At 36.3% G+C, this 13,458-nt stretch overlaps 1 protein-coding gene across 1 annotated transcript; it reads left to right on the top strand.

Annotated features, from left to right (window-relative positions):
- The first annotated feature begins 223 nt into the window (after nucleotides 1-223).
- LOC115216505 (proteasome subunit beta type-4) lies at nucleotides 224-11,968 on the top strand. The gene is made up of 7 exons (XM_029785941.1): nucleotides 224-471; nucleotides 4,263-4,469; nucleotides 5,803-5,949; nucleotides 8,256-8,337; nucleotides 8,452-8,568; nucleotides 10,737-10,825; nucleotides 11,868-11,968. Exons 1-7 carry the CDS (start codon nucleotides 239-241, stop codon nucleotides 11,878-11,880), a joined length of 888 nt encoding a protein of 295 aa, XP_029641801.1. The 5' UTR covers nucleotides 224-238; the 3' UTR covers nucleotides 11,881-11,968.
- The last annotated feature ends 1,490 nt before the right edge of the window (nucleotides 11,969-13,458 follow it).

The following is a 13,458-nucleotide window of genomic DNA, read 5'->3' as shown; positions in this document are numbered from 1 at the left end:
GCGAAACGAAAGTATTCAATAACGAAAGCATTATAATAGTGCATTTAACAAGTACATACAGGAAGTAGTACAATATCTTACAGTTTATCATATTTAATGATATCTTAAGCGGCTCGTGTGTCTCCCAAACTTAACTGACTTCAGTTAACTAATATTACTGGTATTTTAAAATATTGATCAGTAGCAATTAGTAAATAAATTTCAAATAATATCCTAAAAACTATTCATACAACTTTAAATGTCATTTGACTTGACTAGTGGTATTCATACTAATGAGTATAACTCTTCAGTGTTTTTCAACATCGTAAGCGGCATAAAGCTAACTTCTAAAAAGAATATGGCGCTGTCCAGTTTTAATGTTCCTAACGGTAAGCTGGATATTTGGGGAAATGGTCTTTGTCCCGGGCAGATGCAACGTTCTCCTTACGCTGCCTCATACGCTGAAGAGATGAATCCAGTTAAACAAACCCTGTAAGTATTTTCTACTAGCTTTGCTACCTGCCGTCTTATTATTCCTGATGTATGTTCAAAGCGGTGTCAGTGACACAGCACTATTCCATTGTATGTCTGTATAACGATTTTCTTCGTATATTTGTTAATTTGTTCGGGTTACTTCCGTTGTTTATATTCATTGTATACAACATATCTATGTAATCTACAAAAATAGGCACCTAATTATTATTATTATTATTAAAAATCATTCTATGGCTTTCAGTTACTCACAAGAGCGCTTGTGATGTGTAGATATCAGCTTCCGAAAGTGATTAAAGCATATCTTTCTTAAATTGAATTCTCAACGTACATTGTTACTATCAAATATAGGTACACTGTAAACTATTCGGATAATATTTCTTAACGAGTTTTTTTTTTTTTGGTTTCTTCTTTTTTATATGGATGAATTTAGTTTCGGTAATTGAGCAAACTTATGATCAAAGACGTTCCAGTACTGACCATCCTGTATTTATTCCGATAGTGTATCTAGGATCACATTATCTTATGTGTCCTTTTTTGAAACAAGAAAGGCTCCAGTAATATTTGGCTGCTATTTTTAACAGTTCTAATGCAAGACCATTGACATTCCTACACAAGTATGCCCCCCCCCCTTCACTTTGTTTCCTCGTAACTTCCAGAAAAATGAATATTTTTTTAATGCAATTTTTTTACAAATATCCTTCAGGTGGTGCAGATTATTATAATATCAGAATTTGTGAAAAAAATTTTTTCCGAGGGTGAGGATCGGAATTCCTGAAAATCCACAAAAGTTGACTTTGTTTCCTCATACCTTTTAGAAAACTGGGTACTTTTAATATGAAATTTTCTACAAATATTTTTCAGATGGTATATCGGAATTTAATATGAATAATAAAAAAAATGGTGAGCTCGCACACATACATACCAACACACATCACAATTTTTCAAGTTTCATTTTCCATGTGTCAGAATGCATATATGTGTGCAAGTCTACCAATTTTTTTTTTTTCGTATTAAATTCCGATATAATTGTAATAAGCATAATATAAAAGGTATTTTACAGAAAATTTCATTAGAAATATCCGTTTTGAGGAAACCTCTCTCCCCACCCTCGAAAAACCTTTCTCAAAACAAATTCGTTATAACTGGAATCTACATCATCTGTAGTATATTTGTAGAAAATTTTATTAAAATATACCCATTTTTCTGGAAAGTTATGAGGGGCACACTCGTGTAATTATGCCAGATCTTTTTAAAATGTGCTAAAAACATAAAACATTGAGGGGCTAGGTAAAAAGAAAAAAATATGTTCTTAAACACAAAAGTGCTTATTCAAATGAATTTAGAGCGAAATTATACACAATTCAAGCAAACTAAAAATTGACAACATCTGCAGCACTTAATAGGAGGAGAGGTTCATTAAGTTCAGTTACTGTAAGAAGTGTAGAATCTGTTTCAGGCTCTCTTTTTTTTTTTTTTTTTTTTGAGTGGTATATCTTTGTAAATTGGACAGCAAAATGGATACAATACAAAGTGGTCAGTGTATTCATGACCAGACTTTCAAATGACCAAGTACATTTTGCTATTTCGGTTAAGTTACTGTTAACATAATTAAACATCTCATTTATAAATTACTTGAGTTGTTTTTACGTGCAGGTTGCATGTAAAAAGCACCTTTCTAGCATTGGGCCACATGGAGGCAAAGTGGCCAATGCCAGTGGCACCTGGAAAGCTCTTTTCAAGTGTTGGGCCTCCCAGAGGCAATGACTGAGACCTTTGGCATTATGTCATACTTGATAAGACCCATCAAGCCAAGTAAAATTGCAGCTGTGACAGATAATGGTACCCGTGCTGGTGGCACATAAAAGCGCCCATTACACTCTCAGAGTGGTTGGTGTTAGGAAAGGCATCCTGCCGTACAAATCATGCCAAATCAGACTGGGGTCTGGTGCTGCCTTCCAGTGCCAGCCCTGGTCCAACAGTCCAACCGATGCTAGCATAGACAATGGACACTAAATGATGGTGATGTTATCAGGGCTTTGTTTCAATGCTAAACTGTACTGTATCCTTATATATATCTTCGTGAACAGCAAAATAGGGGTTAGTCAAGCTGTTTCAATCTTGTATTTGGATTTCATCAGCTCATAAATTGACTCTTTAAATACTTCAAGGTGGTGCTCCAGTATGGCTGAAACAAATAAAAAAAATACAGACAGAGTGGTGTTACACAAACAAATGTAATTAAATGCTCACACACATAAACAGAGAGAGAGAGAGAGACGTTGCAATTTATTAATTGAACATAACAACATTTTCCCTCTCCTCATACACATAAAGAAAAATATGCTGACACATCAACAGAGAGAGGGCTCAAACAAGAAATGTCAAATAAGTCAGTGGTAAATCAGCAATGCCAAATAAGCTGTGCCAAAATGTTTCCTATCCTTTGCAGTGTCAGCAATTGTCTGGAGCTGAAGTATTTTCTGTCTGACTCTGGAGAGAAGGACCAATTTTTGAGATGTAGTTCTAGCTATATTAAGGATGTGTTTTCACTTGGCTCTTGGTGATAGTGAAGCCTAACATTTGAATTGGCTATGAGGGCTCTAGTTAAGTGCTGCTCATGCTTAAGAAGTGAGGTGCTTGTGAATTTTTGCTGTTGGAAGAGACAAGATTGGTATGGTCTACTGGCAGGTACTTTCAAGTCCTCTTCTCAAAATCAGTACTAATTTGACATGTTGCACCTGGATTGCATGGGGATATGTGGTTAAGAATGGTTAGGATAGAATGAAAAGCTGTATCATCTACATAAGAGTGCATATTGTTGGATATGATGACAAGAAGGTTATTTATATTTATATGTTACGTTCCAACCTCTCATCACTTAGCACAAGGTCACCTCCTTCAATCTCGCCTCTCTCCGTCTCGAAGGGTCTTTGTTTTGCAAGTTACTTGGTGACCCTCCCAGTGCTGGTTCATCTAGCCCACTCTGTAAAGTGATTGGTGTTTAGAAGAGTGTCCAGCTGTAAAACCCATGCCAAAACAGGCCTTGCTGATGCTGGTGCTACATAAAATGCATTCAGTCCACTGTCTGAGGTGGTTGATGTTAGGAAGGACATCCAGCTGTAAAAACAATGCTAAAGTAGACAGTGAAGTCAGATGCAGTCTTCTGTCTAACCAGCCCCTGTCAAACCATCCATCCCATGTTAGCATGGAAAATGGATGAAAATGGAAGGCACAGGAGTGGCTGTGTGGTAAGTAGCTTGCTTACCAACCACATGGTACCAGGTTCAGTCCCACTGTGTGGCCCTTGGGCAAGTGTCTTCTACTATAGCCTTGGTCAACCAAAGCCTTGTGAGTGGATTTGGTAGACGGAAACTGAAAGACACCCATCGTATATATACATGTGTGTGTGTTTGTCCCCCCCAACATCGCGTGTGTTTACGTCCCCATAACTTAGCGGTTCGGCAAAAGAGACCGATGGAATAAGTACTAGGCTTACAAAGAATAAGTCCTGGGGTTGATTTGCTCGACTAAAGGCGGTGCTCCAGTAAAAGAGTAATGATGAAGGAAGTAGGGGTGATAAAACCAGACCCTGGGACATGCCTGAATTGATAAAGTGTGAAACTCTTTGAATGCAAACTGGTTGCCTTTATGTTTCATAAGCAAAACAAGATTTGTCAATGTAGCAAATTTGAAATATCTGCCTGTCTCAGTTCTAATGCCCTTAGACATGCACACAGTTGTACATTATTCTAATGAATTTCTTTAATGTTAAACTATTTTATTTTCAGGTCTCCAATTGTCACTGGAACATCTGTTTTGGGTGTTGCTGTTAAAGATGGTATCATACTTGCCGCTGATACTCTTGGCTCCTATGGTAGCTCGGCTCGCTTCAAGAACTGTTCTCGAGTTATGAAAGTCAATGAATCTACAGTGCTCGCTGCTGGTGGAGATTTGGCTGATTTTCAGTATCTGAAAACTATAATAGAACAACGTGTGTAAGTAACTTGCTTGTAGACAAAAGAAAAGAAAAATTCCCTTTATATTTATATGAATTTTGTGTACAAATTTATTTCTTAACTTCTATAAATCCAATATAGGCACAAGCTTTGCTTTGTGGTAAGAAATTTCCTTCCCAACCACATGATTCAGTGTTCAATCCCACTATGTGACACTTTGGGCAAGTGTCTGATTGCTATATTAGCATCCTGCACAGTTTGAATTCAGATTCTACTAAGTTGATTTTTGCCTTTCATCCTTCAGAGTTGATGAAGTAAGTAGCAATTGAGCACTAGCGTCAGTGTAATCAACAAGCCTCCTCCCCATAAAAATTCAGGCCTTATGCCTATTGTAGAAACGATTATTATTATTACCTGGTGTTGTGCAAATGGCACCCATGCCAGTGGTATGTAAAAGTACCCATTACACTCTCAGAGTGGTTGTCATTAGGAAGGGCATCCAGCTGTAGAAAACCATGCCAAATCAGATGAGTCTGGTGCAGCCTTCCAGCGAGCCAGCCCAGTTAAACTGCCCAACCCATGCCAGCATGGACAATGAATGTTAAATGGTGATGATTAAAAAGGCCAGCAAGCTGTAGAATCATTAGCATGCCAAGCAAAATGCTTAGTGACATTTTGTCCAGCTTTAAGTTCTGAGTTCAAATTCCGCTGAGGTCGACTTACCCTCACCAAAACAAGCTGGCAGAATCGTTAGCATATTGAGTGACATGCTTAGCACCATTTTGTCCTTTATGTTCTGAGTTCAAATTCCACCAAGGTCATCATTGCCTTTCTTTTGAGGTTGATAAAATAAGTACCAGTTGAGTAAAAAAATTTCTGGCCTTGTGCCTTTAAGAGAAAGGATTATTATTATTAGGGTGGCAAGCTGGCACGCCAGGTGAAATGCTTAGCAGTATTTTGTTTGTTGCTATGTTCTGAGTTCAAATTCTGCTACGGTCAACTTTGCCTATCGTTCTTTCAGGGTCGATGTAATGGACTAGCCCTTTTCCCCAAAAAATTTTCAAAGCCTTGTGCCTAGAGTGGAAATAATAATAATTAATTATCATTATTAATATTATTTTTATTAAGGTGGCAAGCTGGCAGAATCGTTAGCACACTGGGCAAAACACTTAGCAGCATTTTGCTCATTACTGCATTCTGATTTCAAATTCTACTGAGGTCATCTTTACCTTTCATCCTTTTGGGGGGTCAATAAAATAAATACCAGTTGAGTACTGGGGTCGATGTAATCGACTCATCCCTTCCCAAAAATTGCTGCCTTTATGGCAAAATTTGAAACCATTATTATTATTATTAACACTGTTTTCTTCAGAAATGATGAGAATTGTTATGATGATGGCTTCAATTACAATCCCCGAAGCTTGTTTTCATGGTTGACCAGAGTCATGTACAACCGCAGATCAAAATATGACCCATTGTGGAACACATTTGCCATTGGAGGAATGCATGAAGGAAAACCGTAAGTTGTTTCTCAACTCTGTAGTTTTGTGGTTTTGATAATTTATAGAGATTTTATGTCTTCGGGATGACAACATTTTCTTTAGTGAGAGACAAATAAGCCATTTTAGTATGGAATAATGTAAAGTGTATGTTTGTTTTTTTTTTTTTACTATACAAAGCAGAAGCTATACAAATATGAAATATTCAGTACAACAGAATGAACTGTAGGGAGTGGAAAAGACTAAAGAAATAGTCACCTAGAGGTTCTGAGTTCAATATCATGCAAGGCGCTAAAGTGACTTCACATAAAAAAAATCAACTGAACTGAAAAAATGTCATGAAACACAGAGAATGGAATGAGAACAGTATTAGGTTCAATATTCCAATACAAGTGAGTTTGACACAAGACACTTGAAGCAACTGGAGCATACAACAGCCGAAATGCAAAGAAAGCAACAATCATGATGAGAACACCATTCTAACTAATATAAACAGAATACATAATATAAATTCTTCATTTCAGAAATATAGAATTGTATTAAAGAAATAGTTTGTAGGCGTAGGAGTGGCTGTGTGATTAGTAGCTTGCTTACGAACCACATGGTTCCGGGTTCAGTCCCACTGCATGGCACCTTGGGCAAGTGTCTTCTACTATAGCCTTGGGCCAACCAAAGCCTTGTGAGTGGATTTGGTAGACGGAAACTGAAAGAAGCCCATCATATATATGTATATGTGTGTGTGTGTGTGTCTGTTTGTCCCCCCAACATCGCTTGGCAACCGATGCTGGTATGTTTACGTCCCTTTAACTTAGCAGTTCGGTAAAAGAGACCAATAGAATAAGTACTAGGCTTACAAAGAATAAGGCCTGGGGGTCGATTTGCTCGACTAAATGCGGTGCTCCAGCATGGCCACAGTCAGATGACTGAGACAAGTAAAAAAAAAAAAAAAAAAGAGAGAGAAGTAAATTGCTAGGGGTAGACATGAGGGTTAAGCAATACGTACAGCTTATGTAGTGGTTTTGTTTACTGTGGTAGTGCTTACAAAGCTATCTGAATTAAAGGTTACCAAAGAGGATCAAAATAGCAGTTTTGGGGATGTTTTTTTCCCCCAAAGATCATCATCTTTATCCGGCTGTAGAAACCATGCCAAAGCAGACATTGGAGCTCAATGCAGTCCTCCAGCGCATTGAATCCTATCAAACTGTCCAACCCATGCTAACAGGGAAGATGAAGATGGTGATTATTATTAAGGTGGTGAGCTGGCAGAATCATTAGCACACTGGGCAAAATGCTTAGTGGTATTTTGTCTGCCACTTCTGAGTTCAAATTCCACTGAGGTCGACTTTGCCTTTCATCCTTTCAGGGTCGATAAATTAAGTACCAGTGTAGTACTGGGGTTGATGTGATCGACTGTACCCTCCCCACAAAATCCAGGCCCTGTGCCTATATATATAGTAGAAAGGATTATTATTAGGCGGTGAACTGGTAGAATCGTTAGCACGCTGGATGAAATGCTTAGTGGTATTTCGTCCATTGCTTTGTTCTTGGTTCAAATTCCGTCAAGGTCAACTTTGCCTTTCATCCTTTCAGGATCGATAAATTATGTACCAGTGAAACACTGGGGGGGGGTGTAATTGACTTAACCCCTCCCCCCAAAATTTCAGGCCTTGTGCCTATATATATAGTAAGGTGGCACGTAAAAAGCACCCACTACACTCACGGAGTGGTTGGCGTTAGGAAGGGCATCCAGCTGTAGAAACATTGCCAGATAAGACTGGAGCCTGGTGCAGCCTTCTGGCTTCCCAGATCCCCGGTCGAACCGTCCAACCCATGCTAGCATGGAGAACAGACGTTAAACGATGATGATGATGATGATTTGACTCAAGCTTGGTCTTATTCCTGGCTGGATTTATGTGGATGGTGGGGTGTTAGCTGTAACCTTAGGTATCCATTAGCTTTCAATAGTCTTTCAAGTTCTTAGAACCCTCCTGTTAATCCTTCCTGTCCCTAAGAATCAAGCTTTCTGTAGAAACTCTACAGGACATTCTATTCCAATCTCCTTCAACCATTTGTTTACATCTTTACTTACATTTCCCAAGGCACCAATTATTATATTCACAGCCTTTACAGTTTTCATATTCCAAGTTCTTGCAATTTCAAATTTTAAGGGATTATATTTTTTTCATCTTCTTTCTTTATGATCCTGGAATCAAACGGACATGATGGATCAATTAGCAACTTTACTATTATTATTATTCAGTATTTTAGGTAGTTTTGTAGAATTAATTGCTTCAACTTATAACATCTTTGTATTATCTGCTTACAGATTCCTTGGCTATGTCGACAAAATTGGCATTGCATATACATCTGACACTCTAGCTACTGGCTTTGGAGCTTATTTGGCTCGTGTAAGTTTGACATTTCTTTTAAATTTATTTTTAATCTTTGTCTCGAATATCCAAAGTTTTATTTCTAAAGTTGTAAAAGACTAACCCTAATAACCTTTCTGAATTATGTTGCAGCCTATATTAAGAGAAGCTCTTGAGAAAAACCCAGACATGTCAATGAGTGAGGCCAAGACTCTTATAACGAAAGCTATGAAAATTCTGTTTTACCGAGATGCTCGTTCCCTCAACAAGGTAAACAGCTGTTTTGTTTGCTAATATTCTTATAGTTAAGAACAGTTTTTGCTTATTTTTATAAAAACTGCTTTTTGAAGCAGTACTTCATTGTTAAAGAAATTTACTATCCAAAAATAACTTTAAAAATATATTATATTTCTTTTTAACAAATTATTGAAGCGATTTGTTAAGATGATGAATTGTTATTTTAGAAACCATATTAAGATTCTGTCACTTAAATGACAGGCTCCATACAGAACAAATATGGGATATTAAACTGTCAGAATATAATACCAAGTAGCACAATATGTTTCCCTATGGAAGAAAACATAAGGTGTTAATAATTACAGCAGATTATATAAAAATATGATATATAAATGGCAAATTCATACTGCTGCCCATAAATCAACTTGGAAATGAAATGGTCATCATCATTTAGCATCCGTTTTCCATGCTGTCATGGGTTAGATGGTTTGCCTGGGACTGGTCAGCTGTAGCAGGCTCCAGTCTGACTTAGCTTGATTTCTACAACTGGATGCCCTTCCTAATGCCAATCACTCAAAAAGTATAGTGGGTGCCTTTTATGTGTCACTGGCACAATATGTCAAACAAATATGATTAACAATTCTGGTGCCCTAGTATGGCCAGTCTTTAAGCTGAAACGCATTAAAGAACCTTAATTTACAGTGGAATATTTACTTTCAGAATGGGCATTGAGTTGTAGACAAGCAAAAATACTCCAAATTTCCACCATCATCATCGTTTAACGTCCACTTTCCATGCTGGCATGGATTGGCCGGTTTAACTGAGGTCTGGCAAGCCAGTGGGCTGCACCAGGCTCCAATCTGATCTGGAAATGTTTCTGGATACCCTTTCTAATGCCAACCACTCCAAGAGTGTAGTGGGTGCTTTTTACGTGCCACCTGCACTGGAGTCAAAATAAATGAATTTGCAAAACAAGTGAACACCTGGAGAGATTTGTGTATTTTTCAGTTGAGCTGTTAGTAAACTATGCTCTGCAACCACCACGACAAGGTCCAGGCTTTGTTGCAGTGGGGTGGCTAGTGAACCTCCATTCCTTTCAATATAGTCTAGGTGCTCTGAAAGCACAGTCGCCAGAGTAGCGAAAGCATTGAATGTGATGCATCTGAAGGACGGTATCTGGTTAAAGATGTGCCAAGTTATTCAAGGGAAAGTAATCTGTGGAGAAAAGGAAAACGAGCAGATGTGTTGAAAGCTCATGTTAGGATATTGAACCTTAGTGAAGAAATGTTGTCTAACAACAAGTGAAGAAACATGCTGAATAGGTCAAAGGATAAACACCAGACTAGTGTGGATCACCTCTTCCCATAGGGCCAACATTCTACCTAGAATAAAGCAAAGTTATAGAATCATGGATGACAATTCTTAACTAACATGACCAGTGAAGAAGAAGGCCTTCCCTTGGGGACACCTCGGAGTCAAGAACAGTGGAGAAAAGTCATCAATAGCCTGTACTCCTAAAGGAATGAAAGGATTTATGAAAAGAAAGAAATATTCATTTATGGAACTTCAAAATTTTGACTTTTGTTTTTCTTCATTATTTTCTTTAGTAGGTTTACAATGTGGTGCACACTCATACGTAGATACACACGTACATGTATATGAAAATATTATAAGTAGTTCTGGTGTAATAAGGGGTATTGTAAATCCTGTTACTACTGCTTGTGAAGTACTGATTTGTACAAATGGTATTTGCAGTTGATTTGATAAATTATCGATCAAAATATTTAGAATACAACAAAGGATGAAATGAATAACATGATCAAACTATTTTGAATCTAGAAACGTTTTGTAAAATACATTGTTTCTGAAGATCTAGAAGTAATACTAAAAAGAGTAGCTTTATCTGTTTGTTGTTCCTTATGCTTAACCCTTAGCATTTAAACTGGCCATATCAGTTGTTCAAAGTGGCCCGATCCAGCTTTTCATTATCTACTCTACAATGTCATTCTTAAAATAAACACTCATAACTTCAAAATCTCAAAGCTACAAGATAATACAGGATTAACTTTAAAAAAGTGAATAAATATTACATTTGATGAAGTAAACTGAATGCTAAAGGATTAAGTATTTCACAATAAATATTTCAAATGTAAAATGTTTTAGATTGAATTTACTGATGTTGTTCTTTATTCTTTGTTTAGTTTGAAATTGTGTCTGTGACTAAAGATGGTGCAACTATAGAGGGGCCACTTTCTGCAAAAGTTGACTGGAGTATTGCACATTTGATCCAGTAAGTAGGTTTTATATACATACATACATACATATATATATACACCTATTATATAAGTTTTTATTATTATTTTTTGCAATTTACTTAATCTTTGACATTTTATTGTTATTTTAATTTCAATTTTTCTATTATATGTAATTTAATTGTTAATTTTGAATTGATAAAAGGTGTTTTTTTTCTAATTTTATATATATATATATCATCATCATTTATATATATATATCTGTTTAGTGTTGACTTACACAAAAAAACTTATACCTTACCTGAAGGCCCTATGTGCCCACAAGTGAAACTACTTTCAGGAATTTTAGTATTGTAAGGTATGGTTGTGTGAGGGATGTAGATGTGTTTATCACAAACAGTGACCTGTGGTACTTTCTGAATGGCACATCTGAACAAAAAATTATCCTGGACTTTTTTTAGTAGTGCAGCACACCTCAATAACAAACTATGTCTCATGTAGCTTTTTTTTTTTTGAAGTAAAAAGGTTGCTCTTGCCTAATCTAGATCACTTGTTTAGTATATTTGGACATGTCAGAAATGCAGCACATTTGCTGACAAAGTTTGTAAAAACTAGTAAAGATCTCACCACTTAGCTATCTTGAACTATCATGGTTTGTGTTGCTGAGTAGATAAAATTGAGGTGTGTTCTATTAATTTTGTAGTCCTCAAATTATCTGATTAGATAGCTGCTTTTGTGGGAGGGGGGGAAGGTCACAAGTGTTTGGAAAAGTTGGTTTGTTAGTCATTGATACCAGTGCAAATTGTTCGGAATAGCAAACAATTGTTAGTGTGAAAGAAGTACATGGGATCATGATTTATAGAAGATAGGATGCCTTTCTTAAGAGCATCAATTATATGTGAAACGACCTCAACCAAGAATTAAAACTGAATGGTAGGCATTAGTCCTGTGATATTTTTTTTATTCTTTAGTATTTCACTTACTTTTAGTAAAAAGTGTAATTTTTCCTTGTTGATTACTAAAAGAATTTTCTGTATTTATTTTCTTGTCTTCATTTTCTATTTTAATCTTTATTTGCAGTGGTTATGAATAAGCATCCAGGATATCATCATTCCAGTCATGTACTTTTTCTTGTATTCACTCTTTTCAATATTTCTTTAATAAAATCAATGTTAAGCTTTTATTGTTGTTGTTAATTAGGAATTTTACTTGAAATTAGTTTTGCCCAGTACGTAAAATTTTTTTCATCGTATCCTAGGCTCATCTTTTGCAACTTGGCACAATACTTTTTTTTTTTCCTTTTGCATAAAGCATAGAAGATGCAAAAGATTTTGTTAATTCTTGGTGATGTAAAGTAAATTCTACTGCTAACACTATTTGGACTTTGTGATGCTAAGAAATTAAATCACTGAGCTAGATACCATAAAACATATGGGCCGTTTCTCCATGTCTATTCAAAATCTTTGCCCTTCAGTAATGGAGTTCTTGATGTATTGGAAATATTGTTTGAAGTAGAATGTCATTGTTCTCTTTCTCTCATCAGTGGGGTCACTAATCTTCTTTTTCCTCTTTTGACTGTCTAGTTAAAAGGATAATTCCTTTCAATATAATCCAGGTCTGTGATTCCTAATGTAGGGCATGGTAATATTTTGGTGAGGTATGCGTAAGGTTATGTTGAATTTTATACCTTTTGTACACAATGTTTTTAGTACACCAAGAAGAGAAGGGATAATTCAAGAATGAGTTATTAAAAAAAATTCTTTACATCCCATCTGTAGACAATTTTATCAAATTTGACACTTTAGAGACAACAGGTCGTTTTCCTCTTATTCAAAGATCTGATGTCTCTAAAGAGGGAATAAGATTATTTCCTTCGATTTAGTGGTATGTGAAAACATGTAGGTAATTACAAACACGTTTGTGTGTGCGTGCATGCATGTTGTATGGAACTGGTCAGTACTGAAAGCAATGCCATCTTCCCCATGGAGAAATAAACTGGAGGCAGACTTGTGTGTCTAAGAGTAGCGACTCTTTTATCTCTAGTGACAAAAAATTTAGGTACACAAGAAAAATGTGCTGCTGCAGAGTATTGATAGGGCAATAAATGGTGTTGTGGGGTGAGGGATGAAAGAATTGAATGGAGTGGAAGTAAGGGGTAACATCAGTGAAAGAAGAGGGAGATAAATAGAGATGAAAATTAACAGGTCAGTTTTATGAATTTAGCAAAAAGGTATGGAAAAACTTCCATCATTGATACAAAGGCTTTTGCAGCTGGGAAGATCCACAGAATAAGTTTTGTTCCTTTTTGAGCATGTTTTCCGAAAGTTTATACTGGAATCTTTTTGAAAACATTTGCTTGAACTGAAATCTTTGTGTTTGATTCAAAGGTATAACTACAGATTTCTGCCCCATCACCCAACTTTGATGATCATAACTTTCAGGAAAATGGATATTATTTTAAAAGAAATTATCTACAAATATGTGTTATATCATGTAGATTCCGAATATACAAAATTTGGGAAGGAGGGGTTGTGGTGGAGAATTTTAGAAATTTCACCAGAGTCCACCTCAATTCCTCTTAGCATTCAAGAAAATGAATATCTTTTAATGAAATTCTCTACAAATATACCGAGGACATAGGAACTTTGAGGATAAACAATTAGGGGGTATT

The sequence above is a fragment of the Octopus sinensis genome, linkage group LG10 (assembly GCF_006345805.1).
Source record: "Octopus sinensis linkage group LG10, ASM634580v1, whole genome shotgun sequence".
NCBI lineage: Eukaryota > Metazoa > Mollusca > Cephalopoda > Octopoda > Octopodidae > Octopus > Octopus sinensis.
This window is presented reverse-complemented; position numbering and strand designations above follow the sequence as displayed.

What these genes read in the sequence shown, in the direction of transcription:
- LOC115216505 (XM_029785941.1), top strand. Translation starts at nt 239, where the DNA reads ATGTCATTTGACTTGACTAGTGGTATTCATACTAATGAGTATAACTCT. An exon ending in ACTATAATAGAACAACGTGT is followed by an intron (nt 4,470 to 5,802) that starts GTAAGTAACTTG and finishes TGTTTTCTTCAG; the next exon opens with AAATGATGAGAATTGTTATG. An exon ending in TTGGAGCTTATTTGGCTCGT is followed by an intron (nt 8,338 to 8,451) that starts GTAAGTTTGACA and finishes ATTATGTTGCAG; the next exon opens with CCTATATTAAGAGAAGCTCT.